The sequence below is a fragment of the Lutjanus erythropterus genome, chromosome 14 (genome assembly GCF_056507025.1).
Source record: "Lutjanus erythropterus isolate fLutEry1 chromosome 14, fLutEry1.hap2, whole genome shotgun sequence".
Taxonomy (NCBI): domain Eukaryota; kingdom Metazoa; phylum Chordata; class Actinopteri; order Lutjaniformes; family Lutjanidae; genus Lutjanus; species Lutjanus erythropterus.
In genome coordinates, this window is record NC_139330.1 from 1,161,211 (window position 1) to 1,184,657 (window position 23,447).

Consider the following 23,447-nt stretch of genomic DNA (forward strand, 5'->3'; position numbering starts at 1 on the left):
ATAAGTCTATTATTAACCTGACAAAGATAACAGCCGTTTCTCAACATTAAATGAAATTCAAAATTATATTTGTGGGAGTTTGAACTTGGCAAGTTTTAACTCACAAGAACACGAGGACACAGGTAGAGCAGCGTTCTTGATGTCCTGGGCTTGTTTGAGCTGTCCATCAACCCTGCCTCCCCCAAATGTGGACTTTTTCACTCCTTTTACATCTCCTGTCATATTTACTATGTCCACTATGGGGCGCTGCCTAACAATAAACAGACATATCAGTCAGAAGAAGCTGCTTGCAATTGCGACCAACGTGCACTTTTTTCCGGTGAGAATAGGCTGCTTTTTCAGAAGAGTCTGCAGATGTGCTAGCAGTTCTGAGAGGCTGCAGTTAGACACAGCAGTAACATCAACATGCTAACACGGCTACAAGGATAATGATGCTAATCATGCTGAAGTTCAGCAGCATGCAGGTGAAAATGTCATTAGTTCTGCAGATATTTGGTCATAAACCAAAGTTTTGGACAAAATAAAATGTCAGCCTGATGATATTTCACCTAAAAACACAAATGTAAAGCTTGTGATGGCACCAGAGGAAAAGTCACAGGATCATTCAAGTCATTAGGACACAAAGGATGTCTGTAGTAGTGTCTAAATTTGGTGCCTGTCCAGGCGTGTCTCCCCAGGGGGGTGGGGGAGAGTTGTAAGGGAGGTAGACAGGAGCACTGTGTGAGGTGAAGGGGACAGGTGCACATAGGTATTTAAGGCAAGGTAATTAATGTGGTTTGGCTGCTGATGTGACTCAAAAATACACAATACACGTACTCTTAGATTCAGGGTGACTTATACTTTCCAGTGATATTATTAGCTCTAGTTTATCGTGTATAAATATCAATAAATTTGCTTGAAAATCATAGAAAAAAGACTCTTCTTATAGGTGCAGAATCTGCCTGAGAATCGTCAGTTTTCTTCAGTATCACAATAATCCAGTGATATTTGTCTGTACGTCCTCGTGGACACTGTAAACAGGAGCTGCTGACAGCTGATTCAGCGTACATTAAATGATGCCAGTGTAAACAAATACAGGCCACAGCTCACTCACTGAGTCACTCACTAACTTTGACCATTTTCCTTTTGGCTGCCTTCACTTCCCACTTTCCTCCTCTCCTCTCCTCTCTGCTCATGTCCTCGGGACAAACCGCCATCTGTTTTGCTGAAACAAAACCAGGCAGGTCTCACACACACACACACACACACACACACACACACACACACACACACACAGTGGAGTCCCTCTCGGCTATTTATAGAAGCTGCACTAACTTCAATAGCTGCTAATAATAGACTGTTGTGTGTGCGTGTGCCAACACCGTGAGGAGCGGTGATAATGTGATTTATAAATGATTCACCTGGAGAGACACAGAGAGGAGAGAGAAATTAGACATGAGTCTGCAGCAGCAGTGATTAATTTAGCCAGATTAAAAAGGCATCAGTTAAACATCCGCTCACAAAAGTGTTTCTCTTAAATTTATACGTCCTGTTAAACAGCCAAGAACCTCTGACAAGAAAATAAACCTGGGGCCTCATATGTTAATCTGATGTAGACTTTTTTCTTCCTACTTAGTTATATAAAAGAAGAACACAGGAAAAACATATTAAAAAGATATTAGACATGTATTAAAGGATTAGTGCGTAAGATTTAGTGGCAAGCTCGCAGGTTGCAAATATGTCACTTTACCCTCCCCATCCACACATGAGAAGAACCTATAGTAGCTGTGAAATTTTAAGAAAAACAGCCGACATATACAGCGTTTTGTTTCCTGTTGAGGACCTGATGTTTGAAGCACCTAGAAAATGACAGATTCTGTCGTGTTTCCTGGTGCCAACAGTCTCTTTATCGTTCAGGAGACGTTTAAACGTGACAAACTCTGAAGTCTGCACCTGAAAGTGAGGCGACATATTTTCCTAAAAATCAATTACAGCCTGAGCGGTGTTGGCTCCTCTGACAGACAGTCAGTTAATCTACAGGGAGAAGTGAGGAGCGAATGAATGAAACTGTAGAAAGAGAGCAGCTCCATCCGTCTGCTGCACATCAAAGCATGAGAGGCTGCTGCTGCTGCTGCTGCTGCTGCTGCCAGCGGGGAGATCTGACTGAAAGAAGGCAATCTGGGAAACATTCATCAGAGGAATTAATTGGCAATGAACACACACACACACACACACACACACACACACACACACACACACACACACACACACACACACACACACACACACTTACTTTAATAGGGCCAATTAAATTGGAATGAGCACACATCCTCCAATTAATATTGTAAATGCCATATGAATAATAAATTACCTCACTCTCTGTGCGTGTGTGTGTGTGTGTGTGTGTGTGTGTGTGATGTCATCTATCCTTCCTGTTTGTGCTCCATTGCAATAAAAAGATCCTCTTTACTTCCCCATATTTTCCTCTCTGATGAGTGTCTCAGTGCAGATTCTGACCTTTGACCTCCTCACTACTACACACACACACACACACACACACACACACACACGCACACGCACACGCACACACGCATACGCACACACACACACACACACACACACACACACACACGCACGCACGCACGCACGCACGCACGCACAAGCACACACACACACACACACACACACACACATGTTACGGCAGCTGATGAGGCTCATTCCGTCTGAACAGGCAGATTCACAAACAGCAAACATACAGCTATGAATAAAATCAGTGTAGGTGAGTTTATTTATAGCAGGTAGTGAAATCAGGGCAGCTTCTATAAATAGCCAATAGGAACTCCTCCTCTGAGTGTGTGTGTGTGTGTGTGTGTGTGTGTGTGTGTGTGTGTGTGTGTAATACAACAATAGCTTGTTTTCCCCAGTTGTCCTTGTAGGGATAAATGGGAACACCAGAGTCTCTTCTGTTAATATTTTCATCAGCTGCCTTTCCTGCTGCTCTTCTGCTGTTTTACAGTTTTATTATACAAACACAACACAATATTTTTAAATACAAAATTATTTAAAATAGAATTAATTTTGATTGAAAGGTGTGTCTACACTGCAAGTATATCTCAGGCTTAAGTCCACAGGAAACAGCAGTCTGATTTCCTTTTGGTTCACTGTGATGCAAATTAAGCGTTTGTGTTCTCAGCACATGATTTCACCATTAATGAACTAGTAGCTGCTATATCCCCAGGCTCCAGTTTAAGAACTGCGTGATTCTGAGGGCTGGTGCATGAGGAAAAATTTAATAAACTTTGCAAAATGGCTTCAGCAAGTTCTTAAGGCCTTCTTTAGATCATCCATCGCACATGGATGCATGATGCACTGGCATTGAACTAGTAATCACAATATCCCCAGGCTTCCTTTAAAAATAGTCATTTTGAGGGTTTTTGCTTGACAAAAAAACTTAATAAACTTGAGTAAACAAAATGGCCCTAACAGTGATGATGGCCCTATTTAGATGATCCATAGTGCACAGCCTAAGGTGCATGGAGCGCAGGGCACGTCCAACTCCACTTTGCTATTTAAACGACACACAATTTGGCTGCAAAGTAAGGCACAAGGCTGAAAGTAGTTGTATTTAGTCTCAATGAAACCAATCAGAACATCATCTCCTGTTCCCTCAAAGAGCTGCAGCGAGGAAGACACTGTGTTTACCTGCAGGTCGGACAAGACGGCTCATAGAAAATACATGTAAAAACAATACATATAAAATTAACATTATCATTAATAAGAAATGGGCTGCAGGTGAAGTTTCTTTCTCTGTCCTAACTGTGTGTGTGTAAGGTGTAAATTAAGCTTAACTTCTCCAAAACAAGTTCAAGCCAAGTCATTCAAGAACTGTCCTAGTAAGTTTCTCACTCTGAATATTGCATATTTTCTTTTGACAGCTCTGTGGTTTGTCTTTGTAATGAACAAACAGTATTTTGTCTGTGAGTTGAACTGCTCATGAAAACATTACGTGTAAAACTATAATCTATAAGAAGAATGCCTGTTTGGTTCCAGTTTCAGCAGCAGTAAATATAATTGAGCCTTTAGGGCAAATGATGCAGCGAGCTGTTTGGTCAAAGACAGAAAATCTGCTAAAAACAAATCTATACAACAGAAAATTATGTTTTCTGGCAGCGAGGAAAGAAATCTCGATGGAAGCGGCCGTGCTGAAGAAACTCTGGTGGAAATATTGTTTTCCACAGTTGCCCAAAAAGTTGCTGTTGGGTATCAGCTGCCTCCAGAGAGAAGAGAATAAGAAGTGGGTGGATAAGAAGTCTAATAAGTGCCTCTGAGGAAAGAACATTTTCCTAAAATAAAGTCTACATCTTCTCTTCTTTTAAAGGCATGATAAGGAGTTCAGTCTCTCCTTCTCTCCTTACAATAAGTAGCTTAAATTCAGTTTCCAGACCTTTCAGAGTTGCACTGAAGAGTGACATAACACCCTGAGGGGTTTGTGTGCGTTTGAGTAAATCTGTGTGTAGGAAAAATGTGCGCTCCAGTGTGTTTGAGTGCCAGCAGATCGTGGGAACATCGGTGGCTGCGGGGCAGATTGGCGGTGGGATGCTGGACAGATAATTTCTTAGTCATCATCTTAATGAAGGCCACTGAGCTGTGAATCCACAGAGCCACCAGGCCTTTTGCTGCACGCTGCTGCTGCCATTAACAAACTCTGTCAAACGAGAAAAAAAAAAAAAAAGGACGTGTCTGAAATAAACGAGGCTTCTAGGAATATCTTCCCCCTGCTCGTCTCCCAGGTCTTCATTAGATATTGAACAGGCTCTGAGTCAAAGAGAATTAATGACTTAATTCTGAGCTCAACACACTCCTACTGCTGCTGTGATTCTCTTTTGTGCTCAGTCAGAGGTGCCACGAACTTTTACTCCTTCGAGAAGTTGGAATTAATCTTTAATTAATAGTGAGCACAGGTTTTTACGGTCAAAATATGTCAAGATGTTTTTGCTTCAACCTCATCAGCGACCTGATAATAGATGGTTGGTATATAAAAATTCAACTTAATATGATAACGATAAGCCCTTTCTTGTACTTTCTCATCTAAGGCTGCAACAATTAGTAGATTACCTGATTAGCTGTCAGCTTTAAAATTAATCTCCAATTATTTTGAGAACCCATTAATCATTTTGAGTAATAATTTAAAGAAAAAATGTCAAAAGTCTCTTATTCTGCTTTCTAAAGCAAACATATCTTCTGGTTTCTTTACTCCTCTCTGACAGTAAACTGAATATCTTTGTGTTGTGGACAAAACAAAACATCTGAGGACGTCACTTTTTTAAAAAATATTTTCTAGACCAGTCGCTTCCAAAGTCTGTGTCAGGACCCACAGTCCAAGTTAAGTCAAATCAAATCAAGAGTCAGACATATTCATAAGTCAGCTGCAGGTTTGAGATCTGATCATTCTCTGTTGATACATTGCTGAGACCAAGTCACATCAAGTCTTTCAGGTCAAGTTTCGAAGCAGTTAAGTCTGTGCTTTTTTTTTTTAAGAGGATCCATGTGATTCTTCAACACTGTTTTCTGAAAGTGAAAAAACTAAACCTGACATTCAGTCAGCAGGAGGGTGAGTAGATAATGACTGAATTTTCACTTTTGGGTGAACTATCCCTTTAAAGATGCAGCAACTGATTCTGGACAGAGATAGTTGATGAATTTCAATAATCAATTATCTTCGTATTATTGATACTGATCTTTTGGAATTGTAATACAACAATCACCTGTCTTACCGAGCTGTGATTGGTCAAAGTCTCCTGTCACAGTCAATAAGAGGACGAGTCTAGTTTTCACTCAGAACACTTGAATTACAACATAATGAGCCACACGATCTGACAGCCGTGTTTTCAGACTTCTGTCAGGTTTGGTTTCATAAGAGAAAAGGCTTCAGGGATGACGTTGATGGTTGGTGTCTTGTTTGGAAAATCCAATAAATGTGGTTACATCCTGTACTTTGATAAAGAGCAGCACACAGCCTCTTCTTCAGCTTATCAACCAGAGGCATCGTGATAAAATAAGATTTTTGTGTCCAGTCACTGCTTCCCTGAAATGGACAGAACACCAAACAACTTAAAGAGAACAATTTGCACATGGAAAACCTTTGTTTTGTTCTTAATTTTACATTTCAATTGCTGATTTTCTCTCTCAGAGATGCTGTGACTAAAAGCAGTCCGGCCATGTGAAGTGGGAACTTCAATAAAAAATGTGTCTTTGCCAGAGACGGGGGCTGTGGACAGACCAGAGAGACGGAACAATAATGTTTTATAAGGTAGACATACACTGACGCCCCGGAGGACGTTGTTTTTTAGTCTGTTTTCTGTGTTCTAATGACTTCTGTGGTTATTGTTCTGTTTCAGTAAATCAAGCAACTGTAACTCAATCCATTCTAAGATTTTAATTTAATATTCAACAGCCTAAATGTTTTTAATTCTAACTGTGTCATTTGTTAAGGACATCGGAGCTGTTTGCTCACAGTTAACCCCGCCTCTGGCCCTCAGGATGTCCTCTGTTGGCTTCATTACTTGGGTAAAGTGCAGGACGAGTGTGGACTTGACACTACAGGCCCAGGTGCTTCAGCAGATATGACAGCTGTCCATGTCTGACAAGTTATTTTCTGAATATGAGATGATATCTGGGAGGACATGAGCTCCAGATTCTGGTGGTATAAATTGTTACCTATTGTTACTTATATATGTTCAAAGTGTTAACAGGACCAGAATAAATGATTTTAGTCTGTTTAAAACTGACGCTCCAGCTTGACGTCGGCCTGCAGGTTTTTGATTTTAAACACCACACTCTTCAGTAACTGAACTTCATTTCACACAACATCCCTCAGCCTGAAGCCTCAGCCTGCAGCGTCATTCTGCTGACAGTGAACGCATCACTGACTGACCGCTCTGCGTCCTCTGTGGCTGTGAGGCAAGCCGCTAACAGCGCTAACAACAACAACGCTAGCTCTCCTCTTCATCAGCCTGGCCAGCTAGCGTAGAGCCTGTTCCCCTGGTGGGAGGGAAATGAGCTACGCTACGCTTCAGAAGACTCCACACACACACACACACACACACACACACACACACACACCCTGCCTGGGGTGTCCCTGCTGGTTAGCCTCAGCACTGAATTAGCGGTTCTGGCTGGATTGGTTGGTTTTGTGGTTGCTGATGATGAAGATGAGCCTGCAGGTCACTCTGACAGCCTGTCTGCTCTCTGTGTGAGAGGATGCATGAAGTCCAACACGCCTTGAACCAGCAGTAACACGTACAACTTGATTTATATCACGGGGGAGGGAGTAAGTAAGGAAGGAAGTCTGTTAATGCAGGACTTTAACTTGAAACTCAGTATTTTTATATTTGTTGTTAATTAAAGGATCTGAACAGCTTAATGGTCAAACCAATACTATGATGGTTTTAAGGGTCATATCTGTTTTTTTTTAATTATTTTTCATGGTCTCTGCATGCCCATAAAAAGTCTAAAATCCAATAATATTAATTTTAGACCTTAAAATGTCTTAAATATGGTTTTGACAAGCCTTAAAAAATGATTGCATTAGTTAATGCAGAGCTGCATTAACTTCAGTCTCAATTTGAAATGTATTTTTGGGAAGAATTTGTACTGATCACGCTGTAACAACTATAAAACAAGATCAACATGGAGCCGATAATGTAAACTGTGCAGCCCAGTCAGAATTGATCAGAGTCTCTCCTGAAGTGATTTGGGTATAAAGAACATCAGAGTGGCACGAGAGATCAGAAAAACACAAAGCTGACATAAAAAGCAAGCAAACACCTGTTTTCACCCAATATTTGTGTCTGGATTTGCCAGATATTTCCCTGTGAGGTGGTGGAGACCAAAAACTGAGCTAAAAGAGTGAATGTTGAACAATGATCATGTGTTCTTTAACTGCTGGATGTGAAAATAATCAGCTGTTTTACAACAAGTTCAACATCAACTTGTAAGCTGACGATGATGTTGCGTTCACTGCTGAAAACAAGCGTACGAATAAATCTGTTACTGCAGGTTTGAATTGCTGCTCGTGAGGCAGGTATGTTTTTCCAAAATCATGTCAGACTGCAGGTAAAATAAAACCTAAAATGTCACCAGCTGGACTTTCTTTCTGCCCTTCAGCTGCTGAGCTTTTAGATGACTGGTTACTTTAATCCAGTCAAGCAGAAACCAACCATCAAAACGCCATGACAAACATAATGATGTTCTTTGGTTTAGTTCTTCCTGCCTGCGTGCGTGCGTGCGTGCGTGCGTGCGTGCGTGTGTGTGTTTCAGTTGGTCGGTCAGGTTCTGCCTGCAGGCGACCAACAGGAAGTGGGACAGGAAAGGAAAGAAAGGAGAAACAGAGGACGACAGAGACAGAGTGAGAGAGAGAGTCTGTAGTGATGAACTGAACACACCAACACAGGTCCTTCAGTCACAGTTCATCCTCATTCAGCGTCTTTAAAGGACCAGTTCGTAGGATTTAATCTCATTGAGTGGTGAATTTGTAGATTACAAACAGCTTGTCTCACTCTGCCCTTCTAAGAACCTATGGTGGGCCAGTGTTTGTTTTGTCCATTCTGGGCTACTGTAGAAACTCTCCAGTTCCGAAGCTTTCTTTGATCAGGAAGCCTGATGATTTTCTGTAACTCTGTGGTTTATCAGTGAAGTGTATGAACTACTCTGCAGACTTCCATCTCCTCCATGAAACGTCTGTATCGTACCGAAACCCATTTCCACCAATGTCATACAGAAACAAAGATCCTGTAAGTCATTACAGCTACTTTCTAAAAACAGCGTCTTACATGCTAAGCCAGAAAGAGAACAACCCTCAATTATTTAATTCAGCCATTCTCAAATGTAAAAATGCCACCAGTCTGAAATCTGAGAATCTTCTGTGGTGCAAACAGAATGAGAAATATGTAAACATCTCAGCAATATTTTTCCCTGTTAATATGAAAATGAAATGATAAATATTTTTTTTAAAGATTTTTCCAGAGACATCTCAAAATGTTGCTGTCCCTGTATTTTACATCGTGGAGAAAACAGTTGAGATGAGTTCAGGTGAGAGCAGCGTGTCAGTGACCCAGTCGAAGCCGATAAACAGGACGAGATCCACCGACTCAACTAGTCGAGCAGCGAGTGCTGCAGGCAGTAGTTATGATTTTATCTGGCAGCATCAATGTGTAAAACACCTATACCTGTATATATTTACATTGTTTGATAATATGCATAATATGACCTTGTTTATGTGTATTTTTCAGGGCCGTCTCTCATCAGGAGCTCAGCTGCTTTCTTCTCTGCTGCACAGAGCTGAAAATAACTACTGTTGATACGAACACAACACTTTCTCAATGTGCCTCAGAATAAATGTGTTTTAATAAGAAGGTACTTTACTGTGAAACAGTGTCATGTTGTCTCTGTATATGTGGACGAGTTCTTGGTATTGATCTTGGTCTCATTTTTGTTCGGTCTTGTCTCGTCTCAGATAAAGAGGACTTGGGATTTTATTTCCAGACCGGTCAAGACTTCAGCTGCTTGTGTCTGATTTATTGGATGTAACACTTCCTGCTTCACGACTCATTTCTAATTTTATATTTTTGTTACTGTTACCTGTTGTCACCTTTACTTGCCAGCTCTCCTGATTTTCATTGCCTTCTCTGTATTTCTCGCAGTTTTTCGCACCTTTTTCCTTTTCACTATCACAACCTGTTTCTGGCACCGTACAGCGTTTGTAAGACCTACAACTGCAAAAGTCTGAACTGTTTCCACCTGGAGAACACAGCTGTACTAAACCAGACTAAGAAGAATTTCTGTTTTTTAAGTAAAGTCTTAAAGGAAAGGGGCGTGCATTTTGTACAATCCACTGTGTCAGAAGCAAAAAATAAATCAAAGAACTGATGAATATAAGTTCATACCAGAGGGGTGACTTATTCTGCAATCTTTCCGGAGCAGTAAAAGTAAAATTAAAAGTATTTAGTATCAAAATTCCCTTGCAGTGTATTTTCATTCTTTACAAATCACCAAAATTCAGTGGCTGTCAGGGAGGAGCATCAGCAAAGGAAACAGACAATAGCGCTTAAATTCTGCAATGAGAAGGCTGAGACCACATCAAGCTTTTATCAGCACTTAACGTTAAAAAGGAAGCATAAAGAAAGGTTAGCTAAGTGTACAGGAAGTGACGCCGACACAGCTAGCTAGCTGAGGGACTCCCAGCTTGGAAACTCCGGCAAACCAGACTGAACAATGCACACGTACAATATGAGATACGTTTATTGGATGTTTATAAGCTTGTTTATAACACTACACAGATATCAGAACACAGGCATTTAGTTTAGCTTGTCATTATATTTTAGCACTATTTAGTTCAGACACACAGTGAAGGTTTAATCCAAATAAACTCAGTTGATGCATTTCTTAGGTTGGATTGACTGTTTACTTTTTTTATAAATAAAATTAACAGAGGGAAAACATCTACTGTATCGACACCACAGACTTTGTTATCCTGTGTGACGGTACGATGGTCATTTTAAGAATTTATCTACAGTCAGGAAAAACTTTGACAAATAAAGTTGCAGACTTGCAACTGGACTTGGACTTTAACACCAGTGATTCATGACTTGACTTGGACTTGAGTCTTCTGACATGAAAATAGTTGATACCTTCCCCCAATCCCAAAGACTCAGAGGTCTGTTATTTAAAAAGAATGAATCATGAATCAGTTAATTTCCTGAATCAGCTAACATTCAACACTCTTCATTCTCAGCAAATTGATGCTTCATTGAACCAATCAGAAAACAGAGAACCATGAAGAACTAATGTAAATATGTAAAGATCATTTTGATGACGTATATAAACTACGAGGTCGTTGACAAAAACTGAACTGTAGGATAAAAACATGCAGGTAAAGAATTAAAGATGTAAATGCATCAACTTCTAACACTTAAAGTCGTCCAAAGAACAGTAAACTGAGGCTGATCTTAACATAATTAGGAAGATAGTGCTTAGCTAAAGTTTGCTTAAAAGATTATAAATGAATGGGGCTGGAAACTCACTAATACATTATGACAAAACTCAAAGTTGAAGACTTGAGACTTGATTGCAAAGGTTTGAGACTTACTGTTCACTTCCCAAACAATGACTTGGTCCCACCTCATGATTGGATTTTGATAAAAGAATACAATTAAATTGATTTTTTGTGGTTTAGGGCAGATATAGTTAAGTAGGTGCACGATATGACCAGGGGATCTGATCTTAAACATTTAAAAAGGCATTTCATCTCAACTCTAAACTGTTATTATTACAAAAAGCAGCTCAGTTCATTTGCAGAGTTGTGTCTAGTACAAAATGAAAATTCAGATTTGATGATATGCTATTTAACTCAGAGTTTAGGAACATTTGGACTAAAAAATGCCAAAGATGAAAACGAGCGGAGTGAAAAGTGAACTTGAACAGATCTGAACGGAGCTCTTTACAGCTGCATCCAGTCTGTGATAATAATTGCTGCTATTCAGCAGCAGGCTGATGCCTCTCTGCAGAGGAACATAAAGGCTGATCGCCCCCCGGGAGGCCTCGGCCATGAAAGAGCCAGTGAAAGAAAAAGACAGTCCCACTCTCTCCCTTTCAGAAAAACTCAACACGGATTTAATGCGTCAACATGGAGCCTGCAATTACTGAAGCGATCCATCAGGCACAGAGAGAGGAAGGAACGAGTGCAATCATGATTCAGAGCTTTCAACATGAGTAGCTGCAGAAAAGAAAGAAACTTAACATCCAATATAACTAAGTGTATTATTTCTAACCCTAATAATTCACTTTTCTTTATTATTCACTTTTTAATGCTTTAGTTTAATAAACTATAACTCACCCGTCCTGCCAGCAGACAAGTTTATTGGATATAACATGGCTTGCACACATCTCCCAGCTGCGTGACACACACCTGCACAAATATATCTTTGTTTGCTGGGCCGATGGTGGCCGAAAATTTGAATATATTACCCAACCTAACCTGCATCAGCGTCCATCCACAGATATTTGTTTTTAGAATTCATTCAGTGAGCAGCTTCCTGTGTGGAGGTGAGAAAGGATCCACGGTTTGAACGTCTCTCTCAGCTTTCTCTGTCATTTGCTACTATTTGCAAACTGAAATTTGCAAACTATTTGTGTCCCTTTTCATCTGAGTGTAACACTACAATTCATTTCCAGGAGCGGCTGCTTGGAAAATGTCCCCATGTTGAAACTATAGTATACTTTCAAACTTGTTCAAAACTGGTGTAATTCCTGAGACGCTCTGATGTTCCACACACTAACACCAGGTTTTAGACGAGGCCTGTTTCCTCATAGTCATTCAGTTAATTTCTATGAAAAATCATCTTCCATCCTTCTTGACTTCTCTGAGGTAAAATCAAATGAGTAAATAGATATTTGAAGAAGTCATTTATTGCTGAATTACTTTTCACAGACAGAAAGTTTAAACAGACTTTAAAGTCAGTGATTTTACCTCCCTGTGGCGTCTGTGACCTCTGACCTCGTCACTGCAGGACGCTTGTAAAATCTGCTGATGTGGTACTGAAGTGTTTTTATTCTCCTGTCACTCCCACTGTAAGTCAGCCTGGATCACAGCGTTATTGGCTAAGTGACTAAAATGCAAATGTAATTACTACCTCAGTCGTCTGCAGATTTTTCCACATCAGCTCCGGTTTGTAGGAGGAGAAGCAGAGCAGCCGCAGTGCAGCAGACACAAACTTCAACCCTCAAGACAAAACTGACGTCTGACTGTGTTTCAACAAATACAATAAAGAAAATCATTAAAACCGGCTGCTGTTTTCATTAAACAGGCTCATCATTCGCTTTTTATTTCAGCTATTTACACGTTAGTTACACAGGAGAGAGGAGGGCGGCAAAAGGAAGTTAAAAGAATAAAACTCAGCTCTGTTTTTTAGTTTTTTGTTTTGAATTTAAATAAATATTAAATGACAAGTTGAGTTTCCTTTTACACCTGAAATCACCCGGTTGTTGTTGTTGGAGAAGATAATATTTAAACCAAGCATGTTTTCTTAATCTCTGATGACATCTCATGAATATTTTTTGATTCTGTAAAGTAAATATATGTTACAGAGTTCTCCTCGAGGTACGTTACGTTAAAAACATGATTCAGCAGCAGTTTAATCAGGTTTGTGTTATAAACAGTATGTTATATAACCTATGTCATGTCAGTAAAGTGTTTCAAATTATTTTACAATGTGATGTAACATAATGTAACGTACCAAAATGTAGAACGCTCCTCGGTGAACATTCTCGGTGAGAATATTTTTAAGTTTTTCGAGCTCCTCTCCATCCATTTGGAGTGTAATGGTGTGTTGGCAGATTTCCACTGCAACAGCACCGGCTGTGGTGCCAGTAGTGATGAACAGGCCGATGCATCAGACTGGGCCAGTGACAGTGACATTTCCTGCAGCCAGCACTAACCCAGATACTGCTCTTACTGGGTCTGTTCAGACTGCGTGTCTTCATTACTGAAAAACAGTCTCAAATATGTCACGAGAGGCCGGTGGCTTCATTCTAGTGAGAAAATTACAACTGATTCTGTGAGTTCAGGATCCTTTATGAAAATGCACCAATTATAGCTCGTTCTCACCCCCAGCTCATGAAATATGGCAGCTTGGTCAGTACCTCTGTGCTTCAAACTATCACACTGAAGATAAAGAACAACAAGGTCAGGTGGATGGGAAGTATTTTTAATTTATTGGGATCAGCAACAAACAGGACTTTTAACCAGGAGACCAGGATTTGTGTCCAATGTGGAACCAAAAGTCACTGCTGACGTCTTTTTAGCACACATAACTAAAGCTAAACTAAACCAAGAAGTTTTTGATCCTAAACCTAGCCATTATTATTTAAGTCCACCCTGATGTTTCAGATTTATTACTTTATTATTTATACTTGACGGCGGAGCCCTGCTCGTGCAAAACTGACGCTAGTATTTGACGAGCTGGGAGAGAAGACATGTTGCTAATTAACCTTTTTTAAATCTTATCTTTAAATGAGAACACAAATATAAAAATAACGGAGCGAGGGTTTTTTACAGCATTTCAAGGCAAATAATCACCGGTTTGAATTCTTCTCCATAGTGAAGTCAAGTGCAGAGTCTAACTCACTGGATGCTCTCTGTAGGCACAAACCTGCAACTGGACGACTTGTTTCAGTCAGCATCACAGCATCCGCTATCCTTTCAAAGTTCCTGAGAAACAACAGAAACCTCGGAGATAACAAACTACATGCTTAGAATCACAAATTAGCGCCTGGGATGCTAAGGCTACAAAGGTAAGCTCCGCCCAAGACGATTATGATGGCTCAGAGAAATACAAACAAGCGAAAGTGAAAGCAGAACCATCATATGTGAAGCCAGACTCAGCCCTGTGGACACTATAAAACTTCCGGTCCTTAATCATGATTGGCTGAGCCATGTTTGAAGCCACTGGAAAATACTCTGTAATCCAGCCCGTCCTCACCAGGACAAACATCTGGGTCGTCTGCGCGAGCAGATTATTACAACCCATATTCACATTTGTTTTTTGGTGGCGCCCTCTAGTGGCCGTTGTCATGATGACAGTAGAAGTATAGAGAGCAAGAAAGTCTAAATTTGCAGGAGGCGTTGAGGATGATTGGATCTAACAAACCTAACAAAAGAAAACAGGGTTCATTTCTCATGTGAAACTAAAAGTCCACGTTGACTACTTAATGTCACTTTCATTTCATTACGTACGTAGCTTCAGTCATGACTTACATCACTTCCGTAATGTGACATAAACAATGATCTTTTCCTTTCTTTTCCGTCTTTGACATTTGACCTATTTTGTCAAAATGTGTTATGTGCGGGCTAAATGTGGATGAGTGTCAGAAAGAGATGGACGGCATGGAGGAGGAAGATAATAATAAAAAAATAATAATAAAGGCGAGAGATCTGGCTGCTGAATTATCACCAAACCAGACTCTCCGTCAGCTTTATACCACTTTGGAAAAGTTGTGTCTAGAAGGGAACCTGAATTTGCAAAACTCTCGTGAGATCTTTACACTGCGGGCCTGAGGTTCCCTTCTAGACATGATCTTAACAAAAACAGGAGAAGTGAATCCTGTAGTTTCAGCAGTTTTGTTGGTCGGTACATTTTTTCTCCACCTATCAGTCGATCCTGGTGTTTCCTTTTATCATTTTGTCTGTGGTTACTTAACTACATAACTTTAGTTAACTTGAATGTTTTTTATTGGCAGTCTGGTCTGCTGACATTTTCCTAATTATGTTATCACTTAAATATAATATTATATAAATATAATCTTTAATACAGTGTAGTTTGGTTATGCTACGCTGTGACATTAGTGATCATAATAGTTCATAATGGTAGACATGTTGCCGATGTATGTTGAATCTTTAAACCTGCTCTCCACTGCGTCTCTGTGTTGCTGCATGTTGCTTGGCAACCATTCTGCTAAATGTCACTGAAGAATGATTATTTGTTATCAGTAGATTTTTGCCTTTTTTTATTGTTGCTGTGCATTTGTTTTATTAAATCCTGCAGGTACATGTGGTAACCGTTTTATAAAAGCAATAAGGTTATTCTTTGTTCGTACCAACGACCCTCAGTTGTTTTAAAACGACCGTAAACCACAACCTCTTAGGGATTATGGCTTTATTTTGTAACAGAAATTGTCTTTTTGTGCAGAAGCCTTTACATTATACTTAAATGTTGTAAACCACCTCAGATCGAGGAGATCCACCAAACGTACATGCAGTCTTTATAATACATGCAGCACATTCAGTTGTAGCATCTCCTCATCCAGCTGTGAACCTGCAGTCAGCTGTGAGGGATAATTTGGCACAAACACAAATCTAACACTCCTATCAGAGCGCACAGCCAGGCTGAGGCAGCATCCAGCTTTTCAATTAGTGTCACACACACACACACACACACACACACACACACACACACACACACACACACACACAGAGTACCGCAGGCTGCAGCTGACTGGCCTGCTGTATAAACTGTCCAAACATGCCTGCTGCTCCGATGACTCATAGGCTGTTTAGTGTCGGTGAATACACCAGGTGTGTGTGTGTGTGTGTGACCATGTTGCGATGAATGAGCGACCTCACTGAATCATCTTCCTCCTCCACTCGCTCTAATTTGCTCTCATCAGCAGAGAAAATCCCTCCTGCTGCTCTCCTAAACTCTGAATGTAAATGTTTTTAAATCATTAATTCAAAAAATAAAATTAAACATATTCAATAAAAACTGCAGATATCAGCATCATGAGAAAACATATTGACTCAACATATCACCCAAAAATACTCATATTAAATGTTTGAATTTACATTCTTATGTTTGGTATTTTGTTAATATTTAAAAAACAAAAAGAAGCATAAAACAGGACGTGTTTACTTTTTATATATTCAACCAACCACATGCAAGACACCCTGACTTTTGTAAATGTTTTATCCACAACAACAACAACAACAAGCCGCCTACATGAGAACACAACACTTCCTGGTTCTTGCCCAAGAAAACAACAAACTTATGAAATCTTTGTAATCTATCTTTACTAACACTTCATAGACAAGATGAAAGAAGCAGAAGAGAAAAATGAGAAGAGGAATTAGAAATTGATAAATCAGAAGTTTTGGTTGAAGTATTAATGGAAGATACAACTCCATTAGTTTATAACATCAATTCAACAGGAAAATCCTATAACATCACTTTAAAGTGCTGCAGGCATGATGGGAACTATAATGCCAACCTGTCTCTTATAACATGGTCGTACTTTGTATTTTAGTAATTTAATCTGATACTGAAAGTAAAAGTAAATTTCCCACTGGACGTCTTTGAACACATTGTGTATATAGAAGAAGAACAGGACAAATACTTGCCAAGAATGTTTAGCAAATCACATGTAATCAGTGTCAAACACAAACCAAAGACACAAACATGAAGGGATCTGATCCACCAAGTACATCATGTGGAAAATAGAACATATATATTTAGAAACCAAAGACACAAAGCTGATAATAGATAATAAAATAAAATCTCAGTTATGGCTCATGCATTGACTGTGTGTTTGTTTCATTCAGTCCAGTTCAGCAGGCTTTAATCATAACATGAAAAAAAATACAGTTCATTGATCAAATAGTATTTGTTAGTTAATTGTTTAATTTTATTATTAAATTAAGGGAGGAGAGCTATGATAAGGACAAACTGTACATACATTTTTTAGTACGTATTTTATTTTATAATCATTCATTTCCTTTTATTATGATTATGATTATAAATATTATTTGCACTCTGTTTTGGACCAAAAAATAAGAAAAAGAGATAAAGACACTGGATGAAATCAGAGGTGAGGAGGTGGAGTCAGCATGGCTTATATACAGTATTTTGCAGCATGAGTTGGACGTAAAGTTTTATTGTTTGTTTCAGACGGGGTTTATGTAAACACCTGCAACAAGTACAAAACATCTGGCTGATGATGCTTCCTGGTCAGCTTGCTCTCACTGGCTGTTGCACGTTAAAGACGTTTGATATTTAAGAGTTGAAATCAGGGAGGGTATGATCTGTAACTGTAACATTATTGATTATGACTATGATTATTACATTATGATAATGAAATCTACCCACTCATCCTTCAGTGTGGGGTTAGCATTAGCTGCTAAATGCTCCACGATGTTCACCAGCAATTAGAGCTGGACGAGTGGACAAATCCATTGCTGGTAGATTTTTTTGGGGCCATTTTTGTCATTTTGTTTTGCTAATGTAACGGTCTGCAGAGTGACAGTCGCTGCTCCGTGTCGCGCTCTCCTTCAGCAGCACAGGACACACCCACTCAGCCCGACCATGAGCGCTCTGAGCTGGGTGAAGAGTGAGAGGAAAACAGCCTGCAGAGTCTTTACACTCCTGTCATGCAGTGTTTTAAGGATTTAATTCAACCAAACCAGAGTTGGTGATTGTTGGAAGAGTGGACAGACTCACAAAGACCTCTCTTCAATTAAACTGAGAAATGTGAATTCAAAATGTGTAAGGTTGTATTTTTCTGTTGAATAAGGTTACTTTCTAAGTTTACGTTGTATATTGGACACAGGGGACGTATGCAGTGTGTGTAACGTGGTGAACTGAAACTTGAGCGAACAGGAGGATGTGGGACAGGAAACGTGCCACAAAACCAAAACTTGCAGCTTAAAAGAGGCTAAAAATCTCCGTAGAGCTGCAGACAGAATTCTCAGCAGGTTCCTTTCACAGTCGGTCCTGACTGAGACACAGACTCTCCATTATATAACTGTCAGATAATCCCAGATTAAAGGTTTTGGGTGTTTGTGAACTGTTTGGACACATTCTGAACAACTGTTTAATTAGTTTGCACAGATCAACAGACTGTTCTGGGTTTTAAACGGGTTTTCCAGGATGGATTTCCAGGCGGTTTTGGACACATCGTGCCTCTACGTTTGTAATGTTTTCTTCTTTTTCTTTTGTTTTGTGGAGTTTGTGATCACTTGACAGAAAACTATAACTTCTAAATCAGTGTGGTGATTTACTGCAGAGACACACACCAGATAATACTGAAGTAATAAGATTGTCTCTGATGAGATTATGAGATCTTTGCTGCTCAGTTGATTTTAGTCAGGTGAGAATGACGACATTCATCACCTGAAAATACATCTGGCTCCTCCGACGAGCTCGTTAAGAGTTCATCTGAGCTGAACCTCCAGGTCGTCTCGTTTCATTAGATTAGGAAACATCCTGATATTATTCTGCAGTTATTAAGTTACTACACACAGACGGTGGTGTGTCATCGGTTAAAATGAGAAATACATTTGATTTTTGCTGTGTTTACTGTTAGCCCGGCATCACCAGACTCATCAGCATCGCTCTGCCAGAGAAAATGAAAACATGAGCTCAAGAGATCCGTCTGTTTAGTGAGATAATTTAATGTATTTATCCTGTTTAACCTCTTCAAACGTGCTGCACAGAGCATTTTGTTCTCATGGGTGAAAGTTTACTTTTAGTTTAATGATTTAAAGTAAATGTTGGGTAACTGGTTAATTTTTTAAATTCAATTTTTCAAAGGTCATAAACTCCACCCTCTCCATGTTAGTAGATGGGAAATAAGCCAAACTAAAAAATCAAAGTACATGTCGAATAAATGTTTTCCAAAGATACTTTCTGTCATTTTAGGTAGTTCTTATCATGCTGATGTTAAAGGAAGTTTCACGTCATGATTGACAGCTGAGCTCTGCTCTCCACTGTGTGGGCGGGACCTTGATACTGTGGTTCCAGAACCAATCACTACTGCACAGACTCTAACAACAAGATGGCAGCGCTCGTATCCAGGATATTTATTTACAGTCAGTGGTTCGAACAAACGTTCGCTGCTGTTTATGTTGTGTTGAAGAAACACGTTTGTCATCTTACCATGTCCTGCTCCCAGTTCATGTGATGTGATGTGACATACTTACACGCTGATGACGACTCACTAATGTCTGTGTTTTACATGTTTCTCCCTGAGGCTCATGGGAAACTTTTGCATAACAAATCAGACGAAGACAAATACCTTCATCTGCTGCTGAGCTTTTCTGCACACTGATGGATCAAAGCAACACGCGCTGCCAGCTGCTCTGAACGGTAAATATTAACATACATCAGACTTTTAAAAAAACACAACAAAGAAAACATCCTCTAGAGCCTAAAAATCTGTTTTCTGGCACCGTATAGACTTGTTTCTGTTTAGGTTGTGGCTTCTGTCAAACTGGAGGATAAACCAAACTGTGTGGGAGAGATAAAAACCCTGCCAGGTTTAAGCATCTCAACCCAAACGAAAAAGAGACAAAACATCCTGATGAGTAACAGAAGTGGACCAGTCGCCCCGAGACGAAATCTGACCATCATCAGAGGATGAAGGTAAGAGTCCAAAGACGTTCAAATCTGCTTTTTTTTTCCAACTCAAGTTTGGTTCATTCAGTTTGTCCCTCTGGCCAAACCAACCAAGCTTCCTACAGCCCACATACAGTATATATTAAGCTCAAATATTCATCAGCTTTAATATTAATTTATATGAGCTTCACTGGAACATGTTGCAAACCCGTATGCACATGAGACCGGGATCTGAAAGTGAGTCCTGCAATGAATGATTATTTTCATTTTGAGTGATTTAAATAATGATTAATTCCCACCACAGAGGACCAGAACAAAACCCGACAAATGTCTTTTGTTTGTCAGGCTGATAATTCATCCAGCAACTGTTTTAGGTGTTAATATGATGATGATGATGATTTGTTATTGTAGACTTACACCCTGTAACACATCAGCCATCAACGCTGGCCAAGAGATTTCAACACACCGCAGCTTATGAAAAACCCATCACATACAGAAAAAAACATTTAAATCAAACTCAAGCACAGTAAGAGACACATTTACCAGTTTCACAGCACAAAGAAACACACAATCTACTGTCAAGATTTTGATTTAAGGTCTTGATCACATTCCTGCTCATCAGTGGACACATCCTTCCAGAATCCAGAATTGATTGAACTCCTGGTTTTTCCTTTGGTGCCACAATCAGGATGAACTTTTCACTTTTAACTCCAAGACTTAAAGGATACAGACTCACCAGGATGCTGTGTATCATACAAGAAATTATATTTATTCCTAATATTTTCTTCTCCCCGCCTTAACTCACATGGAAACTACATTTTCTCTAGAATCTCTGCCGCCTTCCACCTTGAACTCTTTTGTCATCACAGTTGCAAGTCAGGACCATGCAGACCTGTGTGTCTGAATGTGTTTGTTTTTCTCCACGCTGCAGGAACGATCATCATAAACATCTGAATTCCTCTGAGGGTTAAAGCACCAGTGTGCAGGATTTAGTGGCATCTAGTGGTGAGCTTGCAGATTGCAAAAACCTCATCTCACCCTCCCTCTCCAAGAGTGCAGGAGAATCAGCGAGGACCAAAAGATTTGAAAGGTCATGGTCATCAGCCAGTGTTGAGTTTGTTGTGGGTTACTGTGGAAACATGGTGGTGCAACACTGCGACCTCCATGAAAGAGGAGCTGCTGCCTCTGTATGTATAAAGGGCTCTTTCTAAGGCAGGGGTCTGCAGCCTTAACTTGCAAAAGAGCCAAAATAAAAATCAGCCTGGAGCCAAAACTATTAAATTCTCTGTTTTCCTCAGAGATTTTTTTTTTCATTTGGAAACCATTGCTAGTTTAGAGAAACTTAAGAATAACCACTGAGAGTCAAAAGCACCAAGATGTAACCAAACAGATGTAGGGTGTGATGCTTTTTAGTCAACAAATATCTAAACTTTTTTTTTTTTAAGTTTGATGTATAGGCTACCCATTTCTACAACTGGAGAATGTAAGAATCACTTCATGCCTTCAACAATAGCATGGAAATTAAAATATTTAATAACCATTAGTTATTTCCATAGAGGTTTTGTCAAAAGCCACATGGAGCTCCTGAAGAGGGTTGCAGACCTGTTCTATGGTGACAAACACAACTATTCTTATTTGCAGGTGATTATACACTAATCAAAACCTTCGTATGACTATTAAATCATTCTGCCAATAAATAATAATAAGCTCTCATTCAATATTAAAAAGTCAAATTTCATAATATTTGCAGGAGGGGGCAGGACGACAAAACTGTGAAGCAAACTTTGAACTTTTTGTAAGTGTTTCCTGTTTATTAAAGTTTTATTATTCCATGATTTATCCCTGTTTGATTTATGGAAACACAACCAGGAGTTCTGCTGTTAAAAGCCAAATACACACCATGTGATTACTTTCACCTGGGTGCAAATAAACACTTTGAAAAAGTTATGTTTTTTCCTGAATTTATATCAGATTTTTACATGCGATGTGTCAAGGTGTGGCATTGAGTCTCACCTGATGATGTCATCGTTGTGTCCCAGGTAGAACCTCTGGCTGTGCTCTCTGGTGTTGTAGACCACGCCCACACCGGCCACGAAGTACACCACCTCCTTCCCGGCGGTGTAGTACAGGTTATTCCGGCACTGGTGGCCCCGGTACCCGTAGACCCAGTCCAGTCTGAGCCGGCAGCCCGGGGCGCTCCGGTCCGACATGGTCACTCATCTGATGGGACAGCGTGTCCCAGTGGTCCACTCCTTCTTCTTCTTCTGGTTTAAGATCTTCCAGTCCAGAACAGATCAATTATTATTGGTTAACAATATTTATCAGTCTATCAGTTTATGCTAATGTTAACCTGTTGATGCTGTTGTTCTTTTGAGGTTATTTTGACAGAAAAAATGATGCTTTGGGTTTGTTTTATAGGTCAGATTTCATATAAATGATTTCATCATCAAATTTTCTTCGATTCTTCATCCTTAATTTGCCTTGTTGCTCATTTTATTCTGAAAAAAATGCAAAATTAAAGAAGTTACAAAAGTGGGCATGATATATAGAGAGGCAAATACAATGATCAGTTTAAAATAAAATTCAGAATAATTAACATTTTTATCAGTATTGATCCTAGAAATCCAATATTTGGTTGATGCTTACTCAAACAGGAGGAACAGGGAAGCTGAATAACAGATTTAAAGTTCCTTCCTGAAGGATTATTGTCCACCTGATGCTTAATTATCACCTCATAATATTCTCTATTCATAAAATGTCATTTTAATTCTATAATCCTTTGTTTGAAGCCATCAACTGTGAAATAAAATGACTATAAATTAGACTTTTATGGTTATTGCTCCTTACAAAGTGTCTGTGACGGTAAATATAATTTTTACTACAGAAATGTGTATTTTCTGAGTTATTTCAGTGCTTATCTCTGATCATACCTCTATAGTATCTCCATAGTTTTGCTTCCACCTTCCAATAAGAGAGTTTCTGCTGACTTGATTTATACTTTATGGTATTCTTATCTCCTGTGGTTTGAATATAATCTCCAATAATATTCCTATAAGGACTGACAGAGTTTATAACGATCCCATCATGCCTTGCGGTGTTTAATAGCTACAAGTGAGATATAAAACCAACTTTTCAGCATTTATGAGTGGGTCACTTTTTTGTTTTTTCCCATGTGAAGCAGCGCGCTCTGAGCCTCATTCATAATGTTAAATTACTCTCTCCACCTACAGACAAGCTGAGGATTATTAACGTGAATAAAATTAAATAACAGAAATGGAGAAAATATCCTGACGCGTCTGGAAAGTTCTCTTCGTGTCCAAAAAAAAAAAAAAAAAAAAATCCAAAGAGACAAAAAACAAACAAAAAAAAAACAGCAACACAACTGATGGAGGATTCTGCTCCTGGAAAATATAATCCCTCCTCACACTAATCCTCGACCTCGGTACCAGCCATGGTTACTACAGCACGGCTGTTTTTTCCTCCCGTGTGTTCACATCATCACATCCTCCGCGCAATAACGCGCAGAGG

The 23,447-nt window shown here is 39.5% G+C and overlaps 1 protein-coding gene across 2 annotated transcripts in view; it reads right to left on the minus strand.

The window, feature by feature from the left end:
• LOC146314997 (echinoderm microtubule-associated protein-like 6) overlaps window positions 1-22,989 on the minus strand; it is a 93,582-nt gene extending 70,593 nt beyond the window's left edge. For both annotated transcript variants that reach the window (XM_084736640.1, XM_084736639.1), the window contains exon 1: window positions 21,933-22,989. In XM_084736640.1, coding sequence (XP_084592766.1) covers window positions 21,933-22,129 — 197 coding nt within the window. In that variant the 5' untranslated portion in view covers window positions 22,130-22,989. The remainder of the gene's footprint in view (window positions 1-21,932) is intronic.
• Window positions 22,990-23,447: the final 458 nt, after the last annotated feature.